This window comes from Apodemus sylvaticus, chromosome 1, assembly GCF_947179515.1.
Source record: "Apodemus sylvaticus chromosome 1, mApoSyl1.1, whole genome shotgun sequence".
Lineage (NCBI taxonomy): Eukaryota > Metazoa > Chordata > Mammalia > Rodentia > Muridae > Apodemus > Apodemus sylvaticus.
The window spans coordinates 53,100,082-53,126,438 of NC_067472.1; the positions used below are offsets into that span (position 1 = coordinate 53,100,082).

General features: G+C 55.0%; 1 protein-coding gene across 1 annotated transcript in view; it reads left to right on the top strand.

Moving 5' to 3' along the window:
• The window catches only part of Dagla (diacylglycerol lipase alpha), a 58,920-nt gene extending 33,082 nt beyond the window's left edge, over positions 1-25,838 (top strand). The window contains exons 2-20 of the mRNA XM_052190165.1: positions 679-816; positions 1,584-1,795; positions 2,957-3,058; positions 3,435-3,573; positions 7,311-7,398; positions 9,113-9,247; positions 9,765-9,842; positions 11,627-11,751; positions 14,439-14,592; positions 15,042-15,125; positions 15,222-15,299; positions 15,686-15,766; positions 16,460-16,602; positions 16,967-17,035; positions 17,357-17,429; positions 18,597-18,796; positions 19,869-19,998; positions 20,490-20,677; positions 22,509-25,838. Coding sequence (XP_052046125.1) covers positions 722-816; positions 1,584-1,795; positions 2,957-3,058; positions 3,435-3,573; positions 7,311-7,398; positions 9,113-9,247; positions 9,765-9,842; positions 11,627-11,751; positions 14,439-14,592; positions 15,042-15,125; positions 15,222-15,299; positions 15,686-15,766; positions 16,460-16,602; positions 16,967-17,035; positions 17,357-17,429; positions 18,597-18,796; positions 19,869-19,998; positions 20,490-20,677; positions 22,509-23,469 — 3,135 coding nt within the window. The 5' untranslated portion in view covers positions 679-721 and the 3' untranslated portion in view covers positions 23,470-25,838. The remainder of the gene's footprint in view (positions 1-678; positions 817-1,583; positions 1,796-2,956; positions 3,059-3,434; positions 3,574-7,310; positions 7,399-9,112; positions 9,248-9,764; positions 9,843-11,626; positions 11,752-14,438; positions 14,593-15,041; positions 15,126-15,221; positions 15,300-15,685; positions 15,767-16,459; positions 16,603-16,966; positions 17,036-17,356; positions 17,430-18,596; positions 18,797-19,868; positions 19,999-20,489; positions 20,678-22,508) is intronic.
• The last annotated feature ends 519 nt before the right edge of the window (positions 25,839-26,357 follow it).

Sequence of the window (26,357 nt, forward strand, 5' to 3'; positions counted from 1 at the left end):
ACAGCTCAAAGGCCTCTAGTGACCAAGAAACCAACCAGCGGCCTCTCTGTGCAGACTTGTGGAGAAGAGTCCTTCATGCCGGGCATCCTCATCCTCCACCTCTCACACACTCCCTCCCGCCTCCCCGAGCCTTTAGTGCTCCTCCTATTCTACAGGGCTTTCTGCTAAGGGACACTTGGTCTTGGTTCTGAAAGCCTTTTTGAATATTGATCAGATTTCCTTGTGGGAACAGGGCCCTGGGAGCCGAACATCCCCTGGATTCCACATATGGAGAAAGAGAGAGTGAACTTAGGATCTTTTTGCCTCTTTTTTGAGACCTAGTTTTCCCCTCAGAATCATGTTTCTCCTGATTTAGTCTCCCAAGTGCTGGGAGTTCAGACAGGCCAACCAGAGCCTAGGTCTTTAGTGGAGCTGAGCAGTTACTGTAGATAGGAATGATGTCAGGCAAGGGGCAAACTGGTGGTGGGCAGGAGTGACCTCAGGGGACAGGCTGAGATTGGTGTCAAGACCTTTGTTGTTAGGGAGCTTGAGAGGGCAAGGGGGCAGCTTCTACCTGGTTCAGCATCTCTCTGCCTGGAGGCCCATTGGCCATGGGTGGAGATTGGTGCCAATACCCAGGATGCCTGACCACGCCTGGTAGTAGCCCAGACTGTTCCAGGGTCCTCATTTTGCTTTCAGGAGGTGAGCGCCTGGCCCGCTGAGCCTCCCAGAGCTGACAGCCATGCCCGGGATTGTGGTGTTCCGGCGGCGTTGGTCTGTGGGCAGCGATGACCTCGTCCTGCCAGCCATCTTCCTCTTCCTCCTGCACACCACCTGGTAAGTCTCAGCACTGAGGCCACAGTCCTGGGTTTGAGGAGGAAGGTCTGGAAGGAAGCTTTCTGGTTACCTGTTCTTCCATGCCAGGCCCAAACCTGACTGTTCTGCTCCCAAGCACTCCTGCAGGTATTCCCACCAGGATTCAGGGCCCCTCCTGGCCAGCAGTCTTTCTGACCCTGGCAGTGGGGATAGTAGTCACTGCCAATGCCTCCACGTGCTGACAGTTGGGGACATCAGAGGCAGGTGGACAATGTTCTTGTTGGGGACTGTCTTAGGGTTTCTATTCCTGCACAAACATCACGACCAAGAAGCAAGTTGGGGAGGAAAGGGTTTATTCATCTTACACTTCTACACTGCTCTTCATCACCAAAGGAAGTCAGGACTGGAACTCAAGCAGGACAGAAAACAGGAGCTGATGCAGAGGTCATGGAGGGATGTTACTTACTGGCTTGCTTCCCCTGGCTTGCTCAGCCTGCTCTCTTATAGAACCCAAGACTACCAGCCCAGAGATGGCACCACCCACAAGGGGCCCTCCCTGCTTGATCACTAATTGAGAAAATGCCCACAGCTGGATCTCATAGAGGCACTCCCCCAACTGAAACTCCTTTCTCTGTGATAACTCCAGCCTGTGTCAAGTTGACACACAAAACCAGCCAGTTCAGGGAGATACCTGTCTTTTTCTCCTACTGAGCTGCACCAGGCCTGCCAGCCAGGGGCAGCACAAGGCGCACAGGCAGCCCACCCTGCTCACCTGTACCCCTCTGCAGGTTCGTCATCCTGTCTGTGGTGCTCTTCGGCTTGGTCTATAACCCACACGAGGCCTGCTCCCTGAACCTGGTGGACCACGGTCGAGGCTACCTGGGCATCCTTCTGAGCTGTATGATCGCCGAGATGGCTATCATTTGGCTGAGCATGCGTGGGGGTATCCTCTACACAGAACCCCGGGACTCCATGCAGTACGTGCTCTACGTGCGCCTGGGTAAGGGACCCCTGCAGGGGGCTGGGACCATTCTAGAGCTCCACACCCTTCTCCTGCACTCATTCACTCCCTCAGGCTTTGGTTACAAACACAAACTAAGAGCCAAACTCTGAGGAGCACAGGGTGCCTTGCTGGGCTGAGAGTCTGGCAGTTCTTGTGTGAATCTGTTCATCCAAGCGACTTATGTCACCTTTTGTGTTTTGCTACCCATGATAGCAGTTGAGAAACTGCTTTTGTGACTGGCTGGCCAGAGTCTGAAATGCTTGCTCTTGTGGACCTTCATAGACAAACTTAGTTGATCCCTATTTGAAACCATGAGCTTGTCTGCAAAATGCGTTGGTGATCCTTCTGAAACAGATCAGGAAACCCCTGAGGCCAGGCTGAGCCAGCTCCCCAGAGGGCCAGCCTCTATCACTTTTGGGCCATGTCCCAGCAGCCTCTGGAGTATTCCCAGAGAGCACCTCTCTCAGACTTCTCCACTGCCCCTGGGGAGGAAAGTGTTAGCTTTGTTTTGGAGATGAGGACCCCGAGGCCAGGAAGACTAATCAGCTCTTTCAAGGTCACACAGCTACGTCAAGTTAGAAGAGTCAGAGCTGGGATTTGAACCCATGCTGCTGGCCCTGCCAGACTGTTTATCTCCTTTCCACTCCCACTGGGGCTCTGGATTTAGTACCCTGAGTGCATGGCCACTGTTGGTTGGCTCCTGGGCCTCCTACCCCATCCTCCTACCCCATCTTCCTACCCCACCACACCAAGTTTCTAAGTCTTTTGAAAACAACAGTTTTCATAAGTTCCAGCCTTCAGTGTCCTATGTCGAAGTTATAGGCAGTCTCAAACAGAGATGAGGAAACAGGCTCAGAGAGATTAGGTAGCTTGCCTACAGTGAGTCTGAGTCCAGAGCTCTTGCATGAAACTCTGACCCCCGAGGAAGCTGGGAAGTACTGGTTCCCTGTTCACCTGTGCAGTCACAGATGCCGCCACAGTCCGTGCATGCAGTGGCAGCTTGAGAGCACAAAGCAAGACACCAGACTCAGCTCTGAGAGCCCCTGCTGTGAGAGGGCTTAGAGGCCAGACAGCACATACCAGAATGAGGTTCTGGGCTCTTTCCTGGTGGCAGACAGTGGCCTGTAGCCTTTAGTCAGAACCTGCCTCTCCTTGCAGCCATTTTGGTGATCGAGTTCATCTACGCTATCGTGGGCATCGTCTGGCTCACACAGTACTACACCTCCTGCAATGACCTCACTGCTAAGAATGTCACCCTCGGTATGCACCCCATTTGCCCCATCAGCAAAGCCAGCCCTGGGGTGGAGGGAATAGGACCCAGCTTGCCGAGAAAGGGGCTCAGGCACCACTCTAGGGAGACACCCAAGCGCGGGTGCACCCTTCACCTAGTGCCCTGCCCTCTTACTTGGGCTCCTCGCCAGGTGAGCAGTAGCAGACACAGAACTGTCCAGGCTGTTCGTCACCTTCTCAAAAGTCTGCCCTGTGCCTTGCGTGGGCCTTGAAGACCATGGCTTCTGAGCCTTGCTCTTGAGCCTGAGAAACAGCTGGGAACATAGAGGCCAGTGTCCTTTGTTCGCTGCCCATGACCCAGGAAGGTGAACCCAACACCAGGTCTTTCTTCTTGCTGCTGCCACAGGAATGGTCGTCTGCAACTGGGTGGTCATCCTCAGCGTCTGCATCACTGTCCTCTGCGTCTTTGACCCCACTGGCCGTACCTTCGTCAAGCTGAGGGCCACCAAGAGGAGGCAGCGTAACCTGCGGACGTACAACCTGCGGTCAGTCGGCCCAGCGGGCCAAATGGGCGGGCGCTGTGCAGTCAGTCGGTTGGTCGGCTGGGCGGGCGGTGTCCTTGTGAGCTTTGCAGATCGGTGGGCAGAGGAGGGTCCTGTTCCCTCCCATGTCGCATATCAGCTTCACGGAGCCAGTGCTCTTTATGAAGGCCTCACAGTCTCACTGCCTCTTCTGCAAGGTAAGAATAGGCTGGGTGTGGTGGCACATGCCCTTCATCCCAGCACTCACTTCTAGTGAGGCAGAGGCATTCATTCCGGTTCAAGGCCATCCTAGTCTATATAGCAAGTTCAAGGCCAGCCAGAGCTACACAGTGAGATTCTGACTTTTCTTTTTTTTTAAATTTTAGATATCCAAGAACGTGCATGGGTGTGTATAGAACACAATAAGTGTATACACACATAACAACAGTTCATGAAAAGAGCGAGGAGAAATGAAGAAAGGTCAAGGAGCGCTGCATGGGAGGGCCTGGAGAGAGGGGAGAGATGAGAAATGATGCCATTGTATTATTTCTCAAACTAAAATGGCCGGGCGGTGGTGGCGCACGCCTGTAATCCCAGCACTCTGGGAGGCAGAGGCAGGCGGATTTCTGAGTTCAAGGCCAGCCTGGTCTACAGAGTGAGTTCCAGGACAGCCAGGGCTATACAGAGAAACCCTGTCTCGAAAGAAAGAAAGAAAGAAAGAAAGAAAGAAAGAAAGAAAGAAAGAAAGAAAGAAAGAAAGAAAGAAAGAAAGAAAACAAAGGAACGCCTGTGATAGTATTGCTTATCAAGGGGATAAAATTTGTTCACCCAATTTGCCATTTGTTAAACGTGAGAGTTGTATCTTTTTCTCTTTTAGTTTTTATTCATGTGGGCACAATGCAAACATAAAAATTCAAAAAATAAAACCTGAAAAAGAAGTAAGAATAGCAGTTGCTGGCTCAGGATGTCGTTGTGAGGTTTAAGTGAGATAATATACACCAAGTGGTTGTTAACACTGTGGGCAACGGCCGGCCGAGTTAATGGAAACCACTCGGTGGTGGCGGCCTTACTCAGTGATGGTTACAGCTGAAGACACAAGCATTGTTCAGAGTGAGTCACAACCCAGGTCCTCCCTGTAAAGGGGGCGGAGAAACCAAGGTCCAAAGTTCAAGTGGTTGGTTGCCTGGCTACATGGTGAAGCTGGGAACCAGCTCTCAGCCTCACTTTGGAGCTCTTACTTAACTTTCGGTGAGGGTGCTTCTAGGTCTCAGAGGTTGTAAGAAGTTAATCAAGGAAGACTTCCTGGAGGAGAGTTCACTTGATGTTTAAAAGAAGTGGCAATGGCAGAGAAAATGAGTAGAGGGTGTCCAGCATGGCCCTGGTGACTTCCTTATTGAAAGCAAGGGCTCCCAGGATGAGTCACCAGAGCCCCAGCATCGGGCTTCTCCTGGAAGGCAGGCCCCGTGCTTAGCCCTTGGTGATTAATCAGTCCTTTTGCTATCCTAGAGCAGCTGTGAGACCCCCTTCCACAGATGATGGATCTGAGTCACTGCCCCACGCCACAGTGGTGGGGTGTGGAATGACACCCGTCTCCAGCCAAGGGGAGCAGGCTGCCAAGACCCCTGCCCAGCAGGCTTGACCCCACCCCAGCTCATGCCTCAAACCTTCCACGTCAGCCCACCAACCCGGCACCGCCTCCAGCACCACACCCATGCCTGGTCTGGCCACCTCCCAGCCTGAAATGTCAGTCTTGAGCCAGGGCTGCACAGCCCGGTTTTTCCCTCAGTGCGGCTGGCCACCGCCCCCTGGCCCACTTTGCCTGCTCTGAGCACGAGCCGCACCCGACCTGTTTCTGGGCTCCTGGGCCCTGGAGAAAACTTCCTGCCCTCCCTGACTCTGGGTGATTGCCTTTGGGGCTCCAGGCTGTAGGAGCCGGTACAGCAGGGGCCGGTGCTCACTGCCATTTTAATTAGGAAGCTCCCTGTGGTGTCCAGGCCCTGTTGGAGGCTGTAGCTTGCAGGCCCTTGACCTGTCATGGTTTCTCCAGGTTTCCTGAAGCTGTGGGCTTTGGCAGGCTAACTACCTGCCTGTCTGCCTGTCCTCCACTGGCTCTAAAACTAACATTTTTTTCCTAACAGGGACATTTTTCAAGCTATCAACTCCCAAGAGCAGCGGCATGCACACCCTGGCTGCCACATGTTAATTTGGTTTTTGAAAGCCGGAGTGTCTCAGTTTTGATCCTTTCTCTTTCTGGTGAAATCTGGTGGGGTCTGGGGGAGGGTACTGCTCCCGGCCCCGGCCCAGGAGGCTTGACCTTGGGTTTTTGTAGGAAGGAATGTCTGCCCCCTTTTACACGGCGAGCCTCCCAACAGACAGGGCTGTCGGGGCTCCATGGCCTTCCTGTCCAGACTTGGTGTGTGTCTCCCTGGCGTGGCTGAGAGCCTGAAGGGCGGTTGCACTTGACCAACCTGTCAGCTTCTCACACAACCCTGCGATCCTCTGCCCCCTGGTGTTCATGTGTTCATGCGCAGTTCTCAGGGGCGTGAGCATTTCCAGCTGGCCAGAGGCTAGGGAGGAAATTTCTCGTTCTGCATTTGAAAGCCCTGTTGGATCAGAAAGCCAAATGTAGGAGATGCCCTGAGAACCGAGCTCACCCCCTGTCCATCAAGCCCCTGGCGGTGGGCATCTGTGTAGGATGCAAGGCTGCTCCCGTTTTCTCAGGACTGCAGGTCCCGAGACAGCTGGTCTCCCACAGCATCCCTGGCCCCTCCCTGGGCCTCCTTTTTGGTCAGCTGCCTATGTAACCAGGGTTAAAGGAATGGAGAGCAGTTCTTGGCTGCACATAGAGCCAAGAGGCACATCAAGAGCCAGTCTGTCATTCCTGATGACTGTTAAGTGACTTGAATGCAACTGAGTGCCACCTCGCCTTTTGCCCCTGACTCGGTGACAGGCTTTTAAGGGGGCAGAACGTTGCTCAAAACCCAGTCATAGCCTCTTCTGGCTTTGTTTTGAGATTCACAGTGTTTAGTGTCAGGGCTATTAATCTCCTCTCTTTCCTTCCTTCCTTCTTTTTCTTTTCTTTTCTTTTGTTTTCTTTCTTTCTTCTTTCTTTCTCCTTCCTTCCTTCCTTCCTTCCTTCCTTCCTTCCTTCCTTCCTTCCTTCCTTCCTTCCTTTCTTTCTTTCTTTCTTTCTTTCTTTCTTTCTTTCTTTCTTTCTTTTTTGAACCCTGATTAGCCTGGAATTTGCTCTGTAAACCAGACTAGCCTTGAATTCATAGAGAGCCATCCTCCTGCCTCTCCCTCCCAAGTGCTGGGCTTGAACGAATGATCCAACACCAGTGATATCAGAGCTATTATCTTTGTGCTGAAACGCACCAGTTTCCTAGACACCCAGGATGTAGATGACTCCGTGGGAAAGTTACTTGTTGTTCTCGCTGCTCACTGACTCCTGAGCCCCCTAACTCCCACCTGACCTGAGGAGAGAGAACAGAACCATGCAGGCAGTATACCCGCCCTCCAGACGGCAGCTGGGGAGTGTGAGGGCCTCCACAACTCACCAGGTTGGCTAGCAAGACCCTGGCTGGCTGACAGCTGGGTCGCTGGCCACCCAGCTGTAGGTAGCCTGCTGCCTCTCCTCCCCAAGCCCACTGGAGAGCTCTCTGTTGTATCCTGGAAACAGGCTATCCTATTTCTGTGACATCTGTCTGGATCCTCTAATCCACACCCATGGCCTGACACATGTCAACTGTTTACCTTCACAGGCACCGGTTAGAGGAGGGTCAGGCCACCAGCTGGTCCCGCCGTCTAAAAGTGTTCCTCTGTTGCACCCGGACAAAGGATTCCCAGTCAGTAAGTACCCATAGTAGCTTGCCTCAGGTCCTCTCTCTGCCATGCAAGGGCCTTTCAGTCCTCTGGTAATGCTGGATGGGTGGGGCTGGTAGGAGGCGGAGCATTGTGAGCAGAGTAGCAGCCTTTGCTGGGTGGGACAGTCTGCCTTTTCACTGAAGTATTGCCCTGACCTGCAAAGCAGACATTCACCTGTTTCACTGTGGAAACCGAAAGCCTTGATGACTGATTTGGTACCCTTGGAACATGGTTTAATTTAAAAGAAAAGTACCATGTGGTCAGCAGAGGGTGGACCTGGAAGTGCTTCGCCTGGGGCTGTGTGGCACACACCTGAAGTCTGAGATGTGGACAGACCAATAGTGCTGAGGAGCAAGCTCTGCAGAAGGTGGCTCTGAGCGGGAAGGGAGATCGATGGACCCCTTAGAACAGGGTGGGCAGGTTACAAGTCGTCCAGCTCTCCCCCTCATTTTGCAGATCAGTCAGCGGAGACACAGAAAGATGGAATGATTTGCTCAGTATCCCAGAGCTAGGTAGTAGTGGAGCTAGAGAAGTCAAAGAGCACTCCTTCCCAGGGAGGACAGTGAAATGCCCACCTCAGACACCCCGGGGAAGCCTGGAGTGGCCCCATCCCTAACAGCATCCCCCAGGGACCTTAGAGTGAGTCCCTAAGAAAGGAAGCCCCAGAGTTCCCTGGCAGCTGGTGAGTACTTCATGGGGCTGTCTAGGGATGCCTGAGAGACCCTGGTCTAGGCCTGGCTGCAGGCGTGCCTCGCAGAGAGCCCTAGAGGTGGAAACCAGGCTCGCCTGGGCCCACGGTCAGCATACTCTTTACCTCATAAAGCACAGGGCCAGGGCTATTGTGAGAAGCCAGTGAGAACAAGGTCCTGTTAGACACAGACTGCCCAGGGGCCGATCCCAAAAGAGTGATTTTTTTTTTCAGCTTGTATTTTGTTGCCAAAGAACTAAACTTGAACGCCAGTCTTTGAAAATTTTACATAAATGCCTGTGTGTTCAAACCTGGCACCCTGGACTGGGCAGCAGAAGCTGCGCGCTAGTCTATTCAGCTCCATGTGGCCCCTTAGAGGTTTGAGCTGGTAGCCACTGGTGGCTTTCTCCTGACGCGCCAGGATGAGACCCAGTGAGACAGATTCGGTTGCCATGAGTTTGTTCTTACTCTGCCCTCTCCTGATAGGTTCAAGGCGACACAAGGCAGGGAAAACCCGGGACCACAGCCTGCAGGGCTTGTCTGCACTTCCTTTCCACCCAAGGCCCAGGGCCAACTCGCAACCAGAGAGGCCACCGACAATGAAATCGTACTTCTCAAGCACGTTACAGGGGACTCTGAGCGGGGCTGCTAAGAAGCAGGGGAGATGTAGCAGGACTTCCAGGTCCCAGCTGGCAGGGCAGCAGTAGCCGGATGCCTTGTGTGGCTTCTCTTCTAGAGGAAGGGAAGGGCTGCCTGGACCTTGATCCTGGGTATCTAGAGAGAGGGGCCTGCGAGGTGGAGGACGGGTCAGCAGCTAAGATGGTAAAACCCCAAACAGTCTCCAGGTTCCTGCTCACGGAGGTCCCGCACGCCGCACGCCCGAGGGCAGAGTTGCCCAGGATTGTGGAGGTTTCTGGTAAACTTGCCCTGGGTATTCACTCATGGTCTCTCCTTTCTCCTGCTGCCCTCCACTGCCTCCTGCCTTCTGCCTTCCTGGGCCTTGCCTGACAGGATGCCTACTCAGAAATTGCCTACCTCTTTGCTGAATTTTTCCGTGACCTCGACATCGTGCCCTCCGACATCATTGCTGGCCTGGTGCTGCTTAGGCAGCGACAGCGAGCCAAACGCAATGCGGTGCTGGATGAGGTAAGCACCCACTAACTCCCCTGTGGCGCCTGCTGCGGATCCTGTGGTGCCTGCTGAGGATCCTGTGGCATCCTCTCCCCGTGGGCCCCCGGGCCACTGTCACTACTCAGCACCATCCACTGTCCTAGCTGGACAACCAGAGTTGTCTGGACCACATGTGGCTGCTTCTGAGGCCAGCCTCTGAGGACGTCCTGTTCACTGGGGCTTGATGACCAGTGCCAGCTCTGGAATTTGCCCTGGTCCCTGTCCTCACCAACATTCTAGTTCTGGTCTCTGTACATCTCACACAAAAATCCCTTTCCCTGTTGGGTGGCTCAGGACCATCCCTTGGGGTTTGAAGGTTTGGGTAGAGTGGAGAAAACTAGAAATACAGGGAAACGTGATTTGGGGAAACTGCTGGGTATTAGAAGAGCTGCAAGCCGCATGGGTCCTTCAGACCTCTGAAGCAGGCTGAAGCTGAACTCCCTTCTCATCTTTAATCTGGACCACCGTCCATCTTACGGTGCCTGTTTTCCAGGCAAACAATGACATCTTGGCTTTCCTGTCTGGGATGCCAGTGACCAGAAATACCAAGTACCTCGACCTCAAGAATTCGGTGAGTGGAGCCTCTTCCTTTCCCCAGTGCCTCTGCACCTCCCACAACTACATGGCGTGAGAGAGCCCCACTACGCTTGCTCAGCTGTCCAGGAGTCTCAGATCAGGTCCTCAAGAGCTCTCACACCATGCTGTCTCGCTAAGCAGGACCCTGCATCTCTTAGCCAAGCTCCAAGGCCCTTGACCCCTGCTTCTGGAGATTGCACAGTGCTTTACAGGGCCGAGCTGTGACATTGCTGCTGCTGCTGCCCTCATAGTAGGCAGTGGGGTGGGGTGTTGCCATTTAAAAGCCCCACCCCCACCCCACCCCATTTGCTCCCTGCCCAGATCACTCCAAAAAGCCTTTTTAGCAATAGAAACTGTCCTCCAGCACCTTTAGTAGAAAGCCCATGTGTACAGGCAACATGGACCCCATGCATGGTATGAAAGAAGGCACAGCCCGGGCCAGTGTGGCAGACGGGAACCACAGCTGGTAGCAGGGGACGGTCAGCCTGGCCCAGGAGAGGCAAACTAAGTTAGGTGCATCTGCTCAATCGACTCTCTGCTACCTGGAGCTAGCCTGTCATCCTCAAAGCCTTCAGGACAGATATACAATGCCTTAGGCGCACCTTGCACCCAGAGCTGCAGGAGGAGGAACTGACCCATCCTAAATCCAGGCAAGCCAGGTGCTGGAGGCTTGGTGCCAAGCCAGACAGGGCTGTACAGGTTTGGCCCTTGGGAATCTGTGTCTTTACAAAAGCCCCAGGCATCTGCCTCCTCAAAGCAAACATCACTTCACTTTGCCAGCCGCGTACACATCCAGTCCATGCCCCTAGCCAGCTGCCGGCCACTCACTCGGGCCTTGCCTGGCTGGCTCTTACCACCCCCTGGGGGGAGGTGCAGAGTCTGCACCTGCCACTCGGCAGAGGCTACCAGCGCCCCGCCTCCCTGTCCTGTCACCCAGGGTAATTGCCTCTGCAGCTACTGGCTCCTTCCTTCCTGAGTTCCTGAAGAGCAGGCAGAGGGTGCTGCTTGAGGCCTACCTGTTTCACTTCACACGATGACTAATCACCCTCCTTAACTTTTACAAGGTGACTAACTCCCTCTAAGTGCCGCAGTCCTGGTGCCCAGGGGCTGGGGACTGACTGACAGGCCTTGCTGGGACACTGCCATCCCAGCTTCTGGACAGCTTGTAGCACTGATACCAACCATCAAAGGCAGCAGTTGGGCGGCAGACTCCTGGGTTTCAAACTGGCACCTTTCTCTAGCATGACCCCCATCTCAGAGAGACAGCCTACCGCAGCCTACCCTCAGGAACCTGGGACTCTGTGAGTCAAGCCTGAGAGGATTAGTGAGACAGACATTTGGTGACCCGTTTCCATGCCCAGTGTGGCTCATCTGGTTGCCCACAGACACTCCCTGCCTCGGGCCCTATGGTTTCTCAGGGTTAAGTTCCCAGGGCCTGACTGCTGAGGTGGGGGCGGGGTGGGGGGAGACTGCCACACACACCCCATGTTCCTTTCCTTCTTGGGTAAACAAGCCCAGGCTCTAAGTGCTTTTCCGTCCCCAGATCATAAATGCTGAGGCAGTAGCGATAGGATAGATCTCGTGAGTATGCTGGCCTGGGTATATGGAGACACTGGGCAAACATAATTAGTGTCTGGAGGGACTGACTGCTCCGCCTTGGAGCCCAGCAGCTGTCCCCCACTGGAGCACACAGGCAGGCTCCCACCTCAGGGACTGGTGGTGGCTGAGGTAGCAGGCAGGCGGGGCAGAAGTCACCGCCCTCTGCATCCTGTCTTCCAGCACGAGATGCTACGCTACAAAGAAGTCTGCTACTACATGCTCTTTGCCCTGGCTGCCTACGGCTGGCCCATGTACCTGATGAGGAAGCCCACCTGTGGCCTCTGCCAGCTGGCTCGGTCCTGCTCGTGAGTCCCCAGCAGTCCCCAGCCACACTGGCCTGTAGCCTAGGGTGGAGGGAGGGTGCGGTGGTGAACAGTACGCCCTTCCCTGGAGCTTAGAAACTGCTGTTCTGACCCTACCTCCTCTCTTCCCTACTGTCCCGGGGCCACTGGCTTCCTCCTGTGGCCTCCCTGAAGTGGAATTGTACAGGCAGACTTTCAGTTGCTGCCTTGGGCAAGTCAGTGCACTTCTGTGAGCCTCACTTTCTACATCTGTGAAATGGGATGTTGATACATTTGTTTTTGCTAGTTTTCTTCTCTTCTTTGGGCCCTCCTCTGCCCCCTGCGGATATTCCCTTCTACCCACATCTCCCTTCTCTTGGCTGCTCTGCTATGCGCTGCCTGTTTAGAAGAATGAATTTTCTTGGGAAGTAGGCCCACTCCCTGGAGTTCTCTAGAAATGCATCAAGAAGGCACTTTAGTACAAAGTTCTGAGTAGAGAAAAAAAGGCCTAGACGCAGATCTGACCTGTAGCTGGCTCTGCCCTCAGCCCTGCTCCTGTGGAAGAGAGGTGGAGCTCTGTGCTTTTAAGTGGGCCAGAGAAGGGCTTTGGAAGGACCCAGTCCTTCTACGGTGTCTCCGTCCTCAGTCCATGACAGGCAGAAGCAGGACAGTTCCCTGGGCTCCTGTTCCAGAAAAGCTGACCTAGTGGGCCAGTGCCTCTGTCCTCCATGCCTCCTCCCAGAGGTGACAGCATCCATGCCTGCTCCATAGGCCTCTACTTTGAGAAAGCTGGTGGCTCTTGGGACCTTGTTCTCACTATCCCCAGCTGATCAGAGAGGACCAGGTCACTGTGTGCTCCTCCCCTCTCTGCCAAGTGCACATGCTTGTCACTTCCCCTGCCATCCTGAGAGCCCTAGGCCTGTGCTTAGCTGGGCCCTCTCCACTTCTCAGGGGCCCATTTCCCTGGCTCTAGCAGTTGCTGTCAGCCCATAGAATAGTTCCAAATCACAGAGCCACTGGCTATGGGACTCTGAGTGCCTTGGGGACAGTGGGAAGGAATATCAGCACCTGCATGAACCAGTACTGAAATGGCAGAAGACAGAGTCCTCAGCTTTTGTGGGGCACAGTCAGATCCGGGACTCTTAGAAGAATGAACCTAGGGTGGGGTGGGTACAAAGCCACAAAGTATGGGGATACTTGGGCATTGTCCTTAGCATCTGCTGTCTGCCTGGTGCTGGTCACTTCCATAGACTCTCAGATCCTGAACTTTGGTTGTCTGCCACAGCGGGTGACACATCACACTTTGTAAGGGCCTATTTTGTGTGGAGAGTGGAGCAGGACAAGGGGTGTGGCATAGGGGACAGGCCAGGGTCTAGTAGCTTTGGGAAGCAGCAGTCAGTGCTGACTCTAACAGGAGGACACCAAGGCTTATCTGGACCATGGTTATGGAATCAGAACGTGACATAGCAGGAAAAATTTGAACCCAAGTCCTGTTGCTTCCCTACCTTATTTGAGCCTTCTGCTCAGCTGAGGGAAGAGGGGAACTCCCTGAAGACTTGAAGCTCTGACCTTGAGCCAAGCCTGCCACCACTTGACCTGATGGTGGCTTCTCCAGGAACAGCTCTGGGATAAGTGTCCTGTGTGTCCATCTTATGTATGGGGCAGTCCCTGATCCAAAGTTCAGGCAAGCTCAAGTCTCGGCTTGATTCTGGGGTTTCTCAATGAGGCCTCTCCCTGTTGAGGAGCCACAGTCCCACAGGCCCTGCTCTGAGAAGACAAACACTTCTCACTGAATGTCACTTCAAGACAGCCTGCAGCCTGGCCATACTTGCCCCCCCCCCCCCCCCCCCCGCCCCGACTCCGGGTACCCAATCTGTTGGGTGCTGGCTCCCTCTGGTGGCCTGAGAAGCAGATGTTTATTTTTCTCCAATCCATTCCCACCTCCATCCCCAGTGGAGATCAGCCCTGGCTCATCTACCCTGGGGCGTGTCCTGTATGCCTGACAGGCTTGGTGATTGGGGAAACATCTGTGACTAGCACAGAGCAGACCTCGCCCTGTGTAGGAAACATGATAGTGGCTCGATGTGCCTTCACAGGGTCCCTCCACGTGCTGCTGAGTTGGTAGTGTGGGGGCGAGGGTGGACAAGGGAGAGGTCAGTCTGCAGACAACGAGGACAGGGAAGGACAGTGGGCAGGTTTGGTCTTAAATGTGACTGGGAGGAGCTGGTATGACAGTCAGAGAGCAGGCTGGGGTTCCGGAGACCATCAGTACAGCTAATGGGGGATGTCATGTAGGAGTCCCGCAAGGTGCCTTCGGAGGTCTGCAGTGGGGCTACTGCTGTCTTTAGTGAACTTACAGAAAATGCATGGAGTAGACTGGTAGATGGGAGGGAGGTCGGGGCTAGACTCAGGACCTTGGAGATGAAGGGCACGCCGGAGAGAAGGCTTAGCCTGGGAAGAAAGGAGCAGTGAGGTCTGCAGCCAAGAGGGGGTATCCCTGGTCCAGGTAGCGCCATGTCTTAGGAGACCGTGATGAACTGGTTCATGGTTTGACCACTCAAAGGTCACCAGGGCTTCACAAGGGTGATTAAGGGAGACAGACAGGGTGGGGCTGAAGCCCCACACAGAGCCACTTCCAGAGAGGATGGAAAGGAAAAAAAATCACCCCACTGGTGCTGGCCTGCCCTGAGATTTCTGCCACCCCATTCCAGGTGCTGTCTCTGCCCTGCACGACCCCGATTCGCCCCTGGGGTCACCATTGAGGAAGACAACTGTTGTGGCTGCAATGCAATCGCCATCCGCCGTCACTTCCTGGATGAGAACATGACTGCTGTAGACATTGTCTACACCTCCTGTCATGATGCGGTGAGGGTCAGGCCCGAGGTCCTTTGGAGGCCACTGGGGATGAGGCCACCAAAGACATTCCTTAGGCCAGCGGAGCTAGCTGTGGTTTCCATGTCATCTCCAGTGTATAGTCCAGAGGCCTCCTCCATTTTGGTGCCTGAGATTCACACTGCCTCAGACTAAGTGGAGAAATAGATGCTAATCTCATTCAGTATTAGGGCCTCCAGGCTGAGCCTTAAGGGACTGGGAGAGACTGGAGGCCCTGGGGAGAGGCGGTGAGCCATTTGGACTGAGCACAGGTCTGCCCTTGGCAGAGTGGAGTGGAAGGGCCAGGTACCAAAGAATCCTCAGTGACCTCCGGGAGCCCTGGCTTCGACAGGTGTTAGGGACCCTGTGGCCCATGGGGAGTTTCATCACCATAGTCTGGTCTCATTCTGGGGTCACTTAGGCTCATGAGCTGGTACTCCTAGGTCTATGAAACTCCCTTCTACGTAGCTGTGGATCATGACAAGAAGAAAGTGGTGATCAGTATCCGGGGAACCCTCTCCCCCAAGGTAAGCTGTCCGTGCGTCTACTCCTCAGACCCCGGTACTTGCTGCCCATGCCTGTTCTCCTCAGACACCCCTTACCTGCCTTTTTCTTTTCCCAAGGATGCCCTGACTGACCTGACAGGCGATGCTGAGCGCCTCCCTGTGGAGGGACACCGAGGCACCTGGTTGGGCCACAAGGTATCAACCTTACCCTGAGGTTCCCTGCCCTTTGCTCCCATCCCTCACAGCACTCTGGTGCCCGCAGTTAGCGGGGATCTTACCTTGTCAGAGACCAGTCAGAAGGGTGTGGTTTAGTCTGCCTGCCCACGAAGGCCTGGGGAGCGTCCCAGAAGCATCTGGGCAGGCAGCAGGGGAGATGTCACTCCTGTTTGTATCAGGCAGACATCCCTCTGAACCTCCATTTTCTCATTTTGGAAAATGCAGCTGAAAACGGAGCCAAAGAAGTACCCACCAGCCCTCAGGGCCGATGTGCTGAGGGATGGAAGGGGCACTGGCTGAGATTACTGGCCATTCTGGTCCCTGAGGCTTCCTAAGAGCCCCTCTGTTCCTCCTACCCTACCCAGGGCATGGTCCTCTCAGCCGAGTACATCAAGAAGAAGCTGGAGCAGGAGATGGTCCTGTCCCAAGCCTTCGGGAGAGACCTGGTGAGTTTCCCACGCCACCCCACCCCTCCCGGACACTGGCTGCTGTCCTCCCTCCCACATCCCTAGCTCCTTCTAGCTGGATTCCCTGCCCACCCTACCTCCCAGGCCACCTTCCCCAAGTATCCTTTCTCCAGACTCTGCACCCCAATTACCAAATATGTACTCTGTCAGCCTTGTGGTGAGGACCACTTGTTGCAAGACATTTTACAGACTAGTGACAAAAACCGCTACAAGCAGGGAGAAGGCTGCCCCTGAGCTGGGCGGCAGCCTGAGCCAGCCCAGCCACTACTCCCTATATTGGTAAATCCGTAGGGTGCTGCCAGCTCCCCATTCCCAGGTCTCACACTGGTGGTTAGAATGGAGGAATAAGGACAGATAACCAAATTCTTATAACTGTAATCTTCAGAGAGGTCAAAGGGTGAGGCCAGTGCCTAGGACAGAGAGAGCTGTTTCTGAAAATTCAGAGAGGGCTTCCTGGAGGAGGAATTTCTGAGCAAGGCTTTAGCGGATAAGTAGGAGTTTGTGAAAACGGTCTCACTATGCCTTTGCTCTGTGAGGACTTAGCTTGACTCTCTCTCAGACCTAGCATCCATGTTGGACTACATGCTCCCAGGACTCTGAGAAGACCTCTCATCCTCCCAGTGTCCTCTGGGAAACTGAGGGAGGGCTCTCAGGCATCTCTTGGTTCCCCAGGGCCGTGGAACCAAACACTATGGCCTGATTGTGGTAGGCCACTCCTTGGGAGCAGGCACAGCTGCCATCCTCTCCTTCCTCCTGCGGCCCCAGTACCCGACCCTCAAGTGCTTTGCCTACTCCCCGCCAGGAGGCCTGCTAAGGTAAGCAGCGTGGGGCCTCAGAGCTGGCTGGAGCAACCAGGACCCTTGAGAGCCAAGGGCTGACTTGGGCTGGCCAGGACTGGGAGCTGGTGGTTGGACTACTGGGCAGCCCAGCTTCTGATACAGAATTCTGGGGAATGCATAGGACAGCACTGTGGTAGTTGGATGGGGGCTTTTAACATGCCGTGCGGATCCCCCTCCAAAGCCTTGAAAAACACAAGCAGAAGGGCGGAAGCTGAAGCACAACCTGGCACTGTGAGCTCCCTGGAAACCCGAGAGCCAGGTGCAGAGCCGGGCGCGCAGAGCTGGGCCGCTCCTCCCGGGGCATGCTGGGCTTGAGCCCTTCCCTTGACCTCTCTCGTAGTGAGGATGCCATGGAGTACTCCAAAGAGTTTGTGACTGCTGTGGTTCTGGGCAAGGACCTTGTTCCCAGGTAAGTCCATCTCTCTTGCTGTGGTCTCTCAGCAGGGCCTCACCCCACTCCTCAGAACTCACATCTCACTCAGCCCCCTCACCCTCTTCCTAAGAATGGTAGAGCCTCCTTCCCATTCTTAGTGGCCCTGTGATGAGAAGGCAGAGAGAGTGCAGGTACCGCACCCTCCTGAGTGGCCTCCTGACCTGCACGCTTCCTCTACATCATGGCCCAGGTGGACTTGTCATCTTGTCCCTGGAGTCCAGGTGCTCCCTCTGCCCCCTCTCCTCTTCCCCTCCTAGTCCGTGACTGGTCCTCCCTGATGCTCATCCCCTTCCACAGGATTGGCCTTTCCCAGCTGGAAGGCTTCCGTCGGCAGCTTCTGGACGTCCTGCAGCGAAGCACCAAGCCCAAAGTGAGCTCCCACTGGCTCCCTAACCACTGGGGAGTCCTGGCTGTCTCTCTTGTTCCCCACTGGTCCCAGGGACAAAGGGCAGGAGGCCACAGCTGTTATGGATGATTCGGGCTATCAGACCCTCGGTATCCAAGCTCAACCCATCCAGTTCTTCCCATTGTGAGGAGACTGAGGCCCAGTGTGGAAGGAACTTTGCTTACAAACTGAGCTGTCATGGTGTCAAAACTGGAACTCAGTGCTTCTCCCACACATAGCTGGTGTGGGAAAGGCAATCCCTGAAGCATGGTGCTTTGAGCAGGCAGGGAAAGAACTAGAAGCTGCTCAGACTTGAGGAGGGCTGCTGCTCCATGCGGAGGGTTTGGCTCAGTTTGCTCTGCTATTCTGCTGGCCCCAGGAGAGAGCCAGCTTGTTCTGACACATACCAGGTCCTGCAAAATCCCGGGGAGCCCTTTCTATGCAGAGAACTTCCCTGCCAGGCAGGTGGGGTGAGGTGGGACAGAGTTTTGTGGCCAAGCCTCCAGGAGTAGGACAACTGTCGGAGGCCCTCTCAGTCAGTGGGTGCTCCATGAGCTATCTCCCCACACCCCAGGCGGCTCGTCCCCTCCTCCTGCTGCTTATGTGCAGTCTTCCTAGCCTTGGTGGGAAGGACCCTGGGTCAGGTGGCAGGTGACCCTGGGTCAGCGTAACTTTATGAGCCTGTCTCCCTGAAAACCTAGTCCTTGGAAGCGGTGTTTAGTTCTCACAGGGCTAGGCCAGGCATGTCACCCAGAAGGTCCAGCTGGGTCATACTAAGGCCTGCCCCACCTCTGCCTTGCACAGTGACCTAGAGCAGATCCCTCCCCTCACCAGGTATGTCTCCTACCCACTAGATGAGGGCTTGGCTAGTCTTCTTAGCCCTTGACAGCTCTGAAATGCAACAATTCTGTGACACCTGTTTGGCATCTTAGTGGCCATCTGGCCACTGTACACCTCAGCCATTACCTCCTCAGGTGGGCACATACCTTTAATGCTCCAGCCACTGTCCCCACCGCCAGCTGTCTCCACCCCACTGTCCCCACCCCCACCCTCTCCTCACATCTGTTGAGCCTTTCTTTGCAAGCTCCCCCCGATCCTACCCATCTAGCCAGAGCTGCTCAGCTCTGTCCCCCTCTCCATGGCCCCATACAGTGGCGGATCATCGTGGGGGCCACAAAGTGTATCCCCAAGTCGGAGCTTCCTGAGGATCAGGTGGAGGTGACCACTCTGGCCAGCACGCGACTCTGGACGCACCCCAGTGATTTGACCATCGCCCTTTCTGCTAGCACCCCACTCTACCCACCTGGCCGCATCATCCACGTGGTCCATAACCACCCTGCTGAACAGTGCTGGTAGGTGCTGACGAAGGTCTGGCCACTCCTGTAGGTGTGGCTTCAGGGAAGGGGCTGCTGAGAGCTGGACCGGCCTCTGCTCAGTTAGCCACTCTCACCTGGGCAGAGATAGAGACAACAGTCCAGGACCCACACCCCCATAGAGAGGTCCCCCAGCTTCTAGCCATGGAGAGGGAACCAAAGACTAAGTGGTCCACAGCTGTCTCCAGGAGGAATTTATGATTTTGTGTTTCCCCAAAGGAGCCTAGTCCTTGGAAGCAGTGTCTGCCCTGCACAGGGCCAGGCCCAGGGATTCTTTTTTTTTTTTTTTTTTTTTTTTTTTGAGACAGGGTTTCTCTATATAGCCCTGGCTGTCCTGGAATTCACTCTGTAGACCAGGCTGGCCTCGAACTCAGAAATTCTCCTGCCTCTGCCTCCTAAGTGCTTAAAGGCGTGTGCCACCACTGCCCAGCCAGCCCAGGGATTCTTAAGATCCAGAGGCAGGGGCCTGACCCCGAGGCAGCCAGGCCTGGCAGGTCCAGCTGGGTCAAAATGAGTCCTGTCCCACCTCTGACTTGCACCCACTGTCAGCCCTTCACTGGTGTCTCTCAAGGCTGCAGCAAGCCCTACCCTTGGTGCATCTGGGAGTAGATGACCTGTTACTGCCACCTGGCTCTGAGCCAGCTCAAACCTCAGTGTCCCTAGGTTAATGGGCAGACACATGTGGCCAAGAAGGGGACCAAGGCAGGAACAAGGACAGTGTGCTCGTAGATAGACCTCTCTGGCTTCATCCTCTCAGAGTCTTGGGTCCTGGGCTCTTTTCCTTAACACAGGCTGTCCCTCCTAACAGAAAGCTGAGCTGAGCCCTGCCCAGGGACAGCAGAGGTAGCCTAGACCAAAAGCAGCTGGGAGGCCTTGTAGGGACTGTAGCTGAGACTGCAGGTCCACCTTTTGTAGACTGCAGGCAAAGTAGCCAACCTGGGAACACACACCTGCTGCCTAGAGTAGCCGAGGCGTGGGGGTGGGGCCTGTAGATCCATGAGCAAGCGCAGAGCTGAGCCTCCTGAGCCCTTTTCTTCCTTACCATGTCCAGCTGCTGTGAGCAGGAGGAGCCCACATACTTTGCCATCTGGGGCGACAACAAAGCCTTTAACGAGGTGATCATCTCACCGGCCATGCTGCATGAGCACCTGCCCTACGTGGTCATGGAGGGACTCAATAAGGTGAGTGCAGGCAGGGCCAGAGGGCACCCATAGACTGAGTCCCTGGACCCCTTCTGAAAGGTGGGGCCGGAGACTCGAATGCTGGCCAGCCCAGCCACTGTCCCCAGCTCGGCCTGGGTAGTAAGAGTCTTTCCACTCCACACTCTTGGCTCTTTCCATGCGCCACAGTGCCTCATGGTAGGGGTGAGGTATTTAGAAGATTCCTGAGAAATTCTCTGAGAAAGACCAAATTGAGAGGCCTTAAAGGCCAGCTGGCCATTACCAGATATATAGTCAAGTGGGGACAGTGTCTACCTTCATGGGCCCCTGAAGGACTGAAGAGAAGAGTGCTCCATCTTGCCTTCTCTAAAGACAAGCATCACATGGCAAGTGCCTGACCTTCCATGAGGTGGCAAGGGGAACCACTGAACCATCAGACTGTTTGGTCTGGGAAGCCACAGGGCTGGGATGGCCACCCTCTCTACCACCAGATCCCTGTATCCTGTTCCCAGGTGCTGGAGAACTACAACAAGGGAAAGACAGCGCTGCTCTCTGCTGCAAAGGTCATGGTGAGCCCCACGGAGGTTGACCTCACTCCTGAGATCATCTTCCAGCAACAGCCGCTGCCCACGGGGCCCCCTCTGCCCACCGGCCTGGCCCTGGAACTGCCTGCCACAGAGCATCGCAACAGCAGCGTCAGGTACGTCGTGCATCCCATCCACCCCAAGGGAGTGTGGGCTCAGTCTGCATAGTTGTGTATGTGTACGTGCTTGTGTTCACTGTGTCTCTTGGGCCCATGCATATTCCCAAAGCTGTGTCCGTGTACTCCTGAGCCAATCTCTGCTCAGGACCTCACTCTGCTGCAGCTGTCTCTCACCTTGCCATCAGTGTCTCGGGAATTCCCAGGTAGGATAGGAGGTTTCAAAGCACACAGAGACCCAAACACCAATTTTCCCATTTCCACTTCAATCCAACAGATGCATACTCAGGTGTTTACACAACTGTGCATATATATTAGAGTTTATGACAAGCTTTACTGGTAAGTATAGAGAATACTCCATGCAGGACACACACCGAGGCAGGCAGAACACACATGGCTATGGGAACATGCAGACAGGTAGACATGTAAATGCAATGTCTGATTCTGCACCAGACCCACAGCGCTCAGATACATGTGGTCCAGCTGCACACAGGTAGCAAGGCACACACGTGCACTCACAGATGTACACACACATATCATCACATGTTCTAGAGTGGAGGCTCTTCCAGGGGAAGGATGTCCTACCTAGCTGGGACCCTGACTCCCAGGTCCCGCTGCTGAGAAGTGGTGGTGAGGGTGGTGGCATCACTGCTTGGTAGGGAACCCCCACAGTTCTCCTTGTTTCCTGTGGTGGCTACATCTCCATGAAGAGCCCAGTGTCCATCCCTGACCATTGTTCATGAGGCAACCACCCATTTCCCCACCCCTCTTCCTTCCCAACAAATCAAGGGATTTGTTGCTGCTACTGTCCAGCTTGGGCCATGTGGGAGATGTGGGGGAACCCTGGGATGAGGAAGGGATGGCCTGAGAGTTGGTGGCAGAATCCCTCCTCCCTTCTCCCTGTTCTTTTTCTTTCCCTGTCTCTCTGTCCTTCCCTGTCTCCCATTCACTGCAGCCTCTTGGCTGAGCCAGAGCATCCAATCTCTTGCTGCTTCAGTCTCTTGTTAGTGCTATGATAGGTATGGATGTGTAGGGTCCCAGGTCCTCTGGGGATTTCAGTGCTCTTCGTGTGCTTTTAAGCTTTTTAAGGACCCCCATATCTGCCCACCTAGCTTCTGTCTTTTGTTTATATCTTAGCTTATGAGTTGGACTTACTTCATTTTATTTTAGATTTATTTTTATTTATCCGTATGTGTGTGTCTATGTGAGTATCTCTCTCTCTCTCTCTCTCTCTCTCTCTCTCTCTCTCTGTGTGTGTGTGTGTGTGTGTGTGTGTGTGTGTATACTCTATGCACACACACAAGTGAGCCCACAGAGACCAGAAGAGGGCACCGAATCCCCTAGCGCTAGAGTTCCTGGGGGTTGTGAGCAGCCTGATGCGGATGGTAGGATCTGAACTCAGGTACCCACGACTGAGCAGGAGGCAGTTGGAACCTCTGGGCCATATCTCCAGCCCTTATTTTTATCTATTTTTATTTATTGTTCATGTGTGCGGGTGTTTCGCCTGCATGTATGCTGTGCTTTTTACATGCCTGGTGCCCTTGGACATCAGAAGTGGGTGTTGGCTCTCCTGGAACTGGAGTTACAGAAGGTTAAAAGCCACCGTGTCAGTGCTGGGAATGAAACTCAAGTCCTCTGGAAGAGCCACCAGTGCTTTTTACAGCACTAAGCTAGTTAGTTTTCAAACGCTGAGTTAGTTTTCAAGTCAGGATTCCCTGCCCCGAACTATTCAGCAGTTCTGTCCTTGTCCCCTCGTCCCTCTAGCCTGGGGAGCAGGGGAGCCTCATCTTCTGTTTGACTCTTACCCTTCTCTTACACTTGTTCTCTGTAGGAGCAAGTCTCAGTCTGAGATGAGTCTGGAGGGCTTCTCTGAGGGGCGGCTGCTGTCCCCTGTGGCTGCGGCATCAGCAGCCCGACAAGACCCTGTAGAGCTGCTGTTGCTGTCCACCCAGGAACGACTGGCAGCGGAGCTGCAGTCCCGGCGGGCACCGCTGGCCACCATGGAGAGCCTCTCGGACACTGAATCCCTGTACAGCTTTGACTCACGTCGCTCCTCAGGCTTCCGCAGCATCAGAGGCTCACCCAGCCTCCATGCAGTCCTGGAGCGTGATGAGGGCCACCTGTTCTACATCGACCCGGCCATTCCAGAGGAGAACCCGTCCCTCAGCTCACGCACAGAGCTGCTGGCAGCCGATAGTCTGTCCAAGCACTCACAGGACACCCAACCCCTGGAGGCAGCTCTAGGCAGCGGGGGTGTGACTCCTGAGCGACCACCAAGTGCAACCAATGAAGAGGAGGAGGCAGCAGGTGGCAGTGAGGGTGGTGGGGTGACCCCACGGGGAGAGCTGGCACTGCACAATGGGCGCCTGGGGGACTCACCCAGCCCTCAGGTGCTAGAATTCGCCGAGTTCATTGACAGCCTCTTCAACCTGGACAGCAAGAGCAGTTCCTTCCAGGACCTCTACTGCATGATGGTGCCTGAGAGCCCCACTAGTGACTACACTGAGGGCCCCAAGTCCCCCAGCCAACAGGAAATCTTGCTTCGGGCTCAATTTGAGCCGAATCTGGTACCCAAGCCCCCCAGGCTCTTTGCAGGATCTGCTGAACCCTCCTCTGGCATCTCGCTCTCACCCTCCTTCCCGCTCAGCTCCTCAGGCGAGCTCATGGACCTGACACCCACGGGCCTCAGCAGCCAGGAGTGTCTGGCCACAGACAAGATCCGGACTTCCACCCCAACAGGCCACGGGGCCAGCCCTACCAAGCAGGATGACCTGGTCATCTCAGCACGCTAGCACTGGGCAGTGGCCGCCAGCTCCTCCCTAACCAGAACTCAAGGTCCTGTGGGTACCTAACGGCCACTCAGGGCCCTGTAGCTTTGGGGAGAGGCTCCCAGAGGCCAAATGGTCTCGGGCCCTGGAGCATTGCTGCTGAGCAGGGGGTCCGCATCCCTACCTCAGCCTAGGACCCCCCAGAACCAAGGTGTCTGGGGAAAGCAGGGGTGGCTTTGGTAACAGCGAGGAGATTTCAGGTTGGGTGGTCACTCCTCAGCCCTCAGCCTAACTCTTCTGTGTGGGCTGCATGGTGTCTCTGTTCTGGGAATGGCACTAGGCAAGCTAGCGTCCTGTCACTGCCCTCCAGCTAGTCTCCCAGAGCCTCAGTAGAAAGCAGCCCCTCCCCCCACACATATTCTCACATGTAGTTCAAGTTGGCACCTTGCCCTGGCCACTCTCCCCAGATCTGGTGCCTGCTGGCCAGCCCCCTGGGGTGAACCCCACCAAGGTGGCCCGCAGTGCTGTATATGTTTACAGAATCTGCTGGGCTTGGCTCAGGTTGTATCCTGGGCTCATAAGCTCCAACTCCCAATCATGTGTTTAGTTGTCCCCTCTGAGTGGGACAGACTGAGGACCAGAGGGGCCCGGAAGGGAGGTGGGGTCAGGGATGCCCCTTCTTTGCCTGGTGCCCCTTATCTTCATAGGTCCTGGCCACTGGGCCTGCCTGCCTACCTGCCACTCCCTGGCTTCCTGGCTCACCTTCTACCCCAGGACTCTGGCCATTCAAAGGGTGGTGGACACTTTTGTGACATCACCCCTGGCTGCAGAGTCAGGGCCCTGGGAAGAAAGAAGGCATCCAAAGCCCTGTCTCCTTGGTGTCCTGCCTGACCCCTTCTGTCACCCCACCATGCCTAGGCAGCTCTGGGCCCTGGGGTCTGAAACCAAACATGCCTCTGCCCACTTGCTCTCCTGGCTGCCTGACTCCTTTCTGGGTCTGGGCTCCAGCTCCCACTGTGTCCTGCCCATAGGAAGAGGGCCAAGAGTAGAGGATTCTGGGACCTGGCTGGAAATCCCTGCCCACTACCAAGGGGAGGGGCCCGGGACTCAGGGGCTGTCCCAGGTTAGCCTGAGGCCTTCTTAGGTTTTCCTATGCTTTGGAGAAGCAATTCAGGAGGTAGGAACCCAGCCCTTTCCCCAGGCTGGAGGGAGGGGGGAGGTTGTGCATGGTAGTGTCAGGTATGTGTGTGCATGTGCATGAATGTGCACCACTCCTGAGGAAAGGGGCTGCAGAGGGCTGCCCGCCTTCTGCACGTTGCCTGCCTCCTGCTCCTCCTAACCTGCCAAGAATATATATAACCTGTGAAGTGAAGCCTTGGGCCAGGCCAGTCCCTGAGGTGTGCAGGCGAGCAACTGTCCACCCTTGTGCCCCTGTCTCCTCGGAAGCATGGTCCCTTCCACTCTAGCCCCACTCCCAGCCTCTCCAGGCTGCCTAGGTTTCCCTGACCACCTTGTGATCCCCTATATCTGGGCCTGAGTCCCCACTCTAACCCCCACAGCTGGGGTGGCCTGGATAGCTAGCTATCCACCCTAACAGATGAAGACAGAGACCTGGGAGCTGGGCCTCCCCCTTACTCTGTAACTCCCCCACCCTCAACAAACTCCTGGTCACCCTGCCCCCTGCTGAGGCAGTGCCTCAGCCTAGCACAGAAGTAAAGATAAAAATCACTGGTTCTTAGAACTCAAATCTTAAATCGCAGAAGTAACCCAGTAAGTACCCCAGCCGGCACAAGAAGAGTTGCGAATCTGGCCTTCAACTCTTTTCCTTTGTCAGGGCAGGTCTGGGGGGGTCCCTCTAGGGTGTGCCCCTACGCCCAGGACTGAGCCATCAGGGACATACCCCCCACCCCCAAGGCTGCAGCCATACTGTGTTACAGGCTTGGGGCTGGGGCAGGCTTGGACTCAGCCCTAGACACGAAGGGCCAGCCCACCCTTCCCCGTCCCCTCCCTGCCTGACCCTAGAAGGGTGGGCCTGATGCACGTTCCCTTCACTCCATGCCACATCTGGGGGGGTCTGAGCCACCCCCTTCACCCCATTCAGATTGACCCCACACTGTCCCCAGACCCGCAGCACAAGCTCTCCCAGCCGTGCGCTGGCCTCTCCTCCCAGGGATCTGGGTGACTTCCATATGCAACTAGTAGCGAACAGCCAGGCCCCCATGAACCCTCTGCACTCCACGTGCCATTCTCCCATGACCTTTTTGTACCTAATGTATGAAAGATCCACACTAATATCGCTGTAAAAAGAAGAGACAAATTAATATAGCTTATTCTATGAATATATCTGTATATAAAGTTTTCTGTATATTGTATAGAACTGTATAAACTGAATGTAGAAGCACACTTCTGCCTCCTGTGGCTTCTCTTCCTTGGTGGGGGTGGAGGCAGCAGGGTAAGGTAATGTGACATGTTTTGTGGACCTCTGAGACCATTTCCTAGGTGAGCCAGAAGACATAAGGGGAAACTTGAGCATCAAGCCTTTTGTGCTCCGGAAGTTTTGTTAACATGTAAGTGCTAGGCCAGCAAGATGGTGAGGCAGGTAAGTCAAGGCACTTGTCATTAAGCTGGACCGCCTGAGATCGATTCCCAGAAATCGATCTGGTAGGTAAGAAGTGACTCCCACGAGACTGAGACTGCCCTTTGAACTCCACATGCAGGCACTGTGGTACATGCACCGCCTCCCCACAAATACATACATAAGCCCAATACAAACTTAAAAATAAAAGACATGTGGTTCGCCTTTCATGGGCTTGGTGCTGTGTCAGTGTCCAGGCCCAAGGCAGCACTGAGTTATATCAAGTGGGCGGAAGTCCCCAAGTGTGGAAGCAGCCACTAGTTGAGTTCTGCCCATG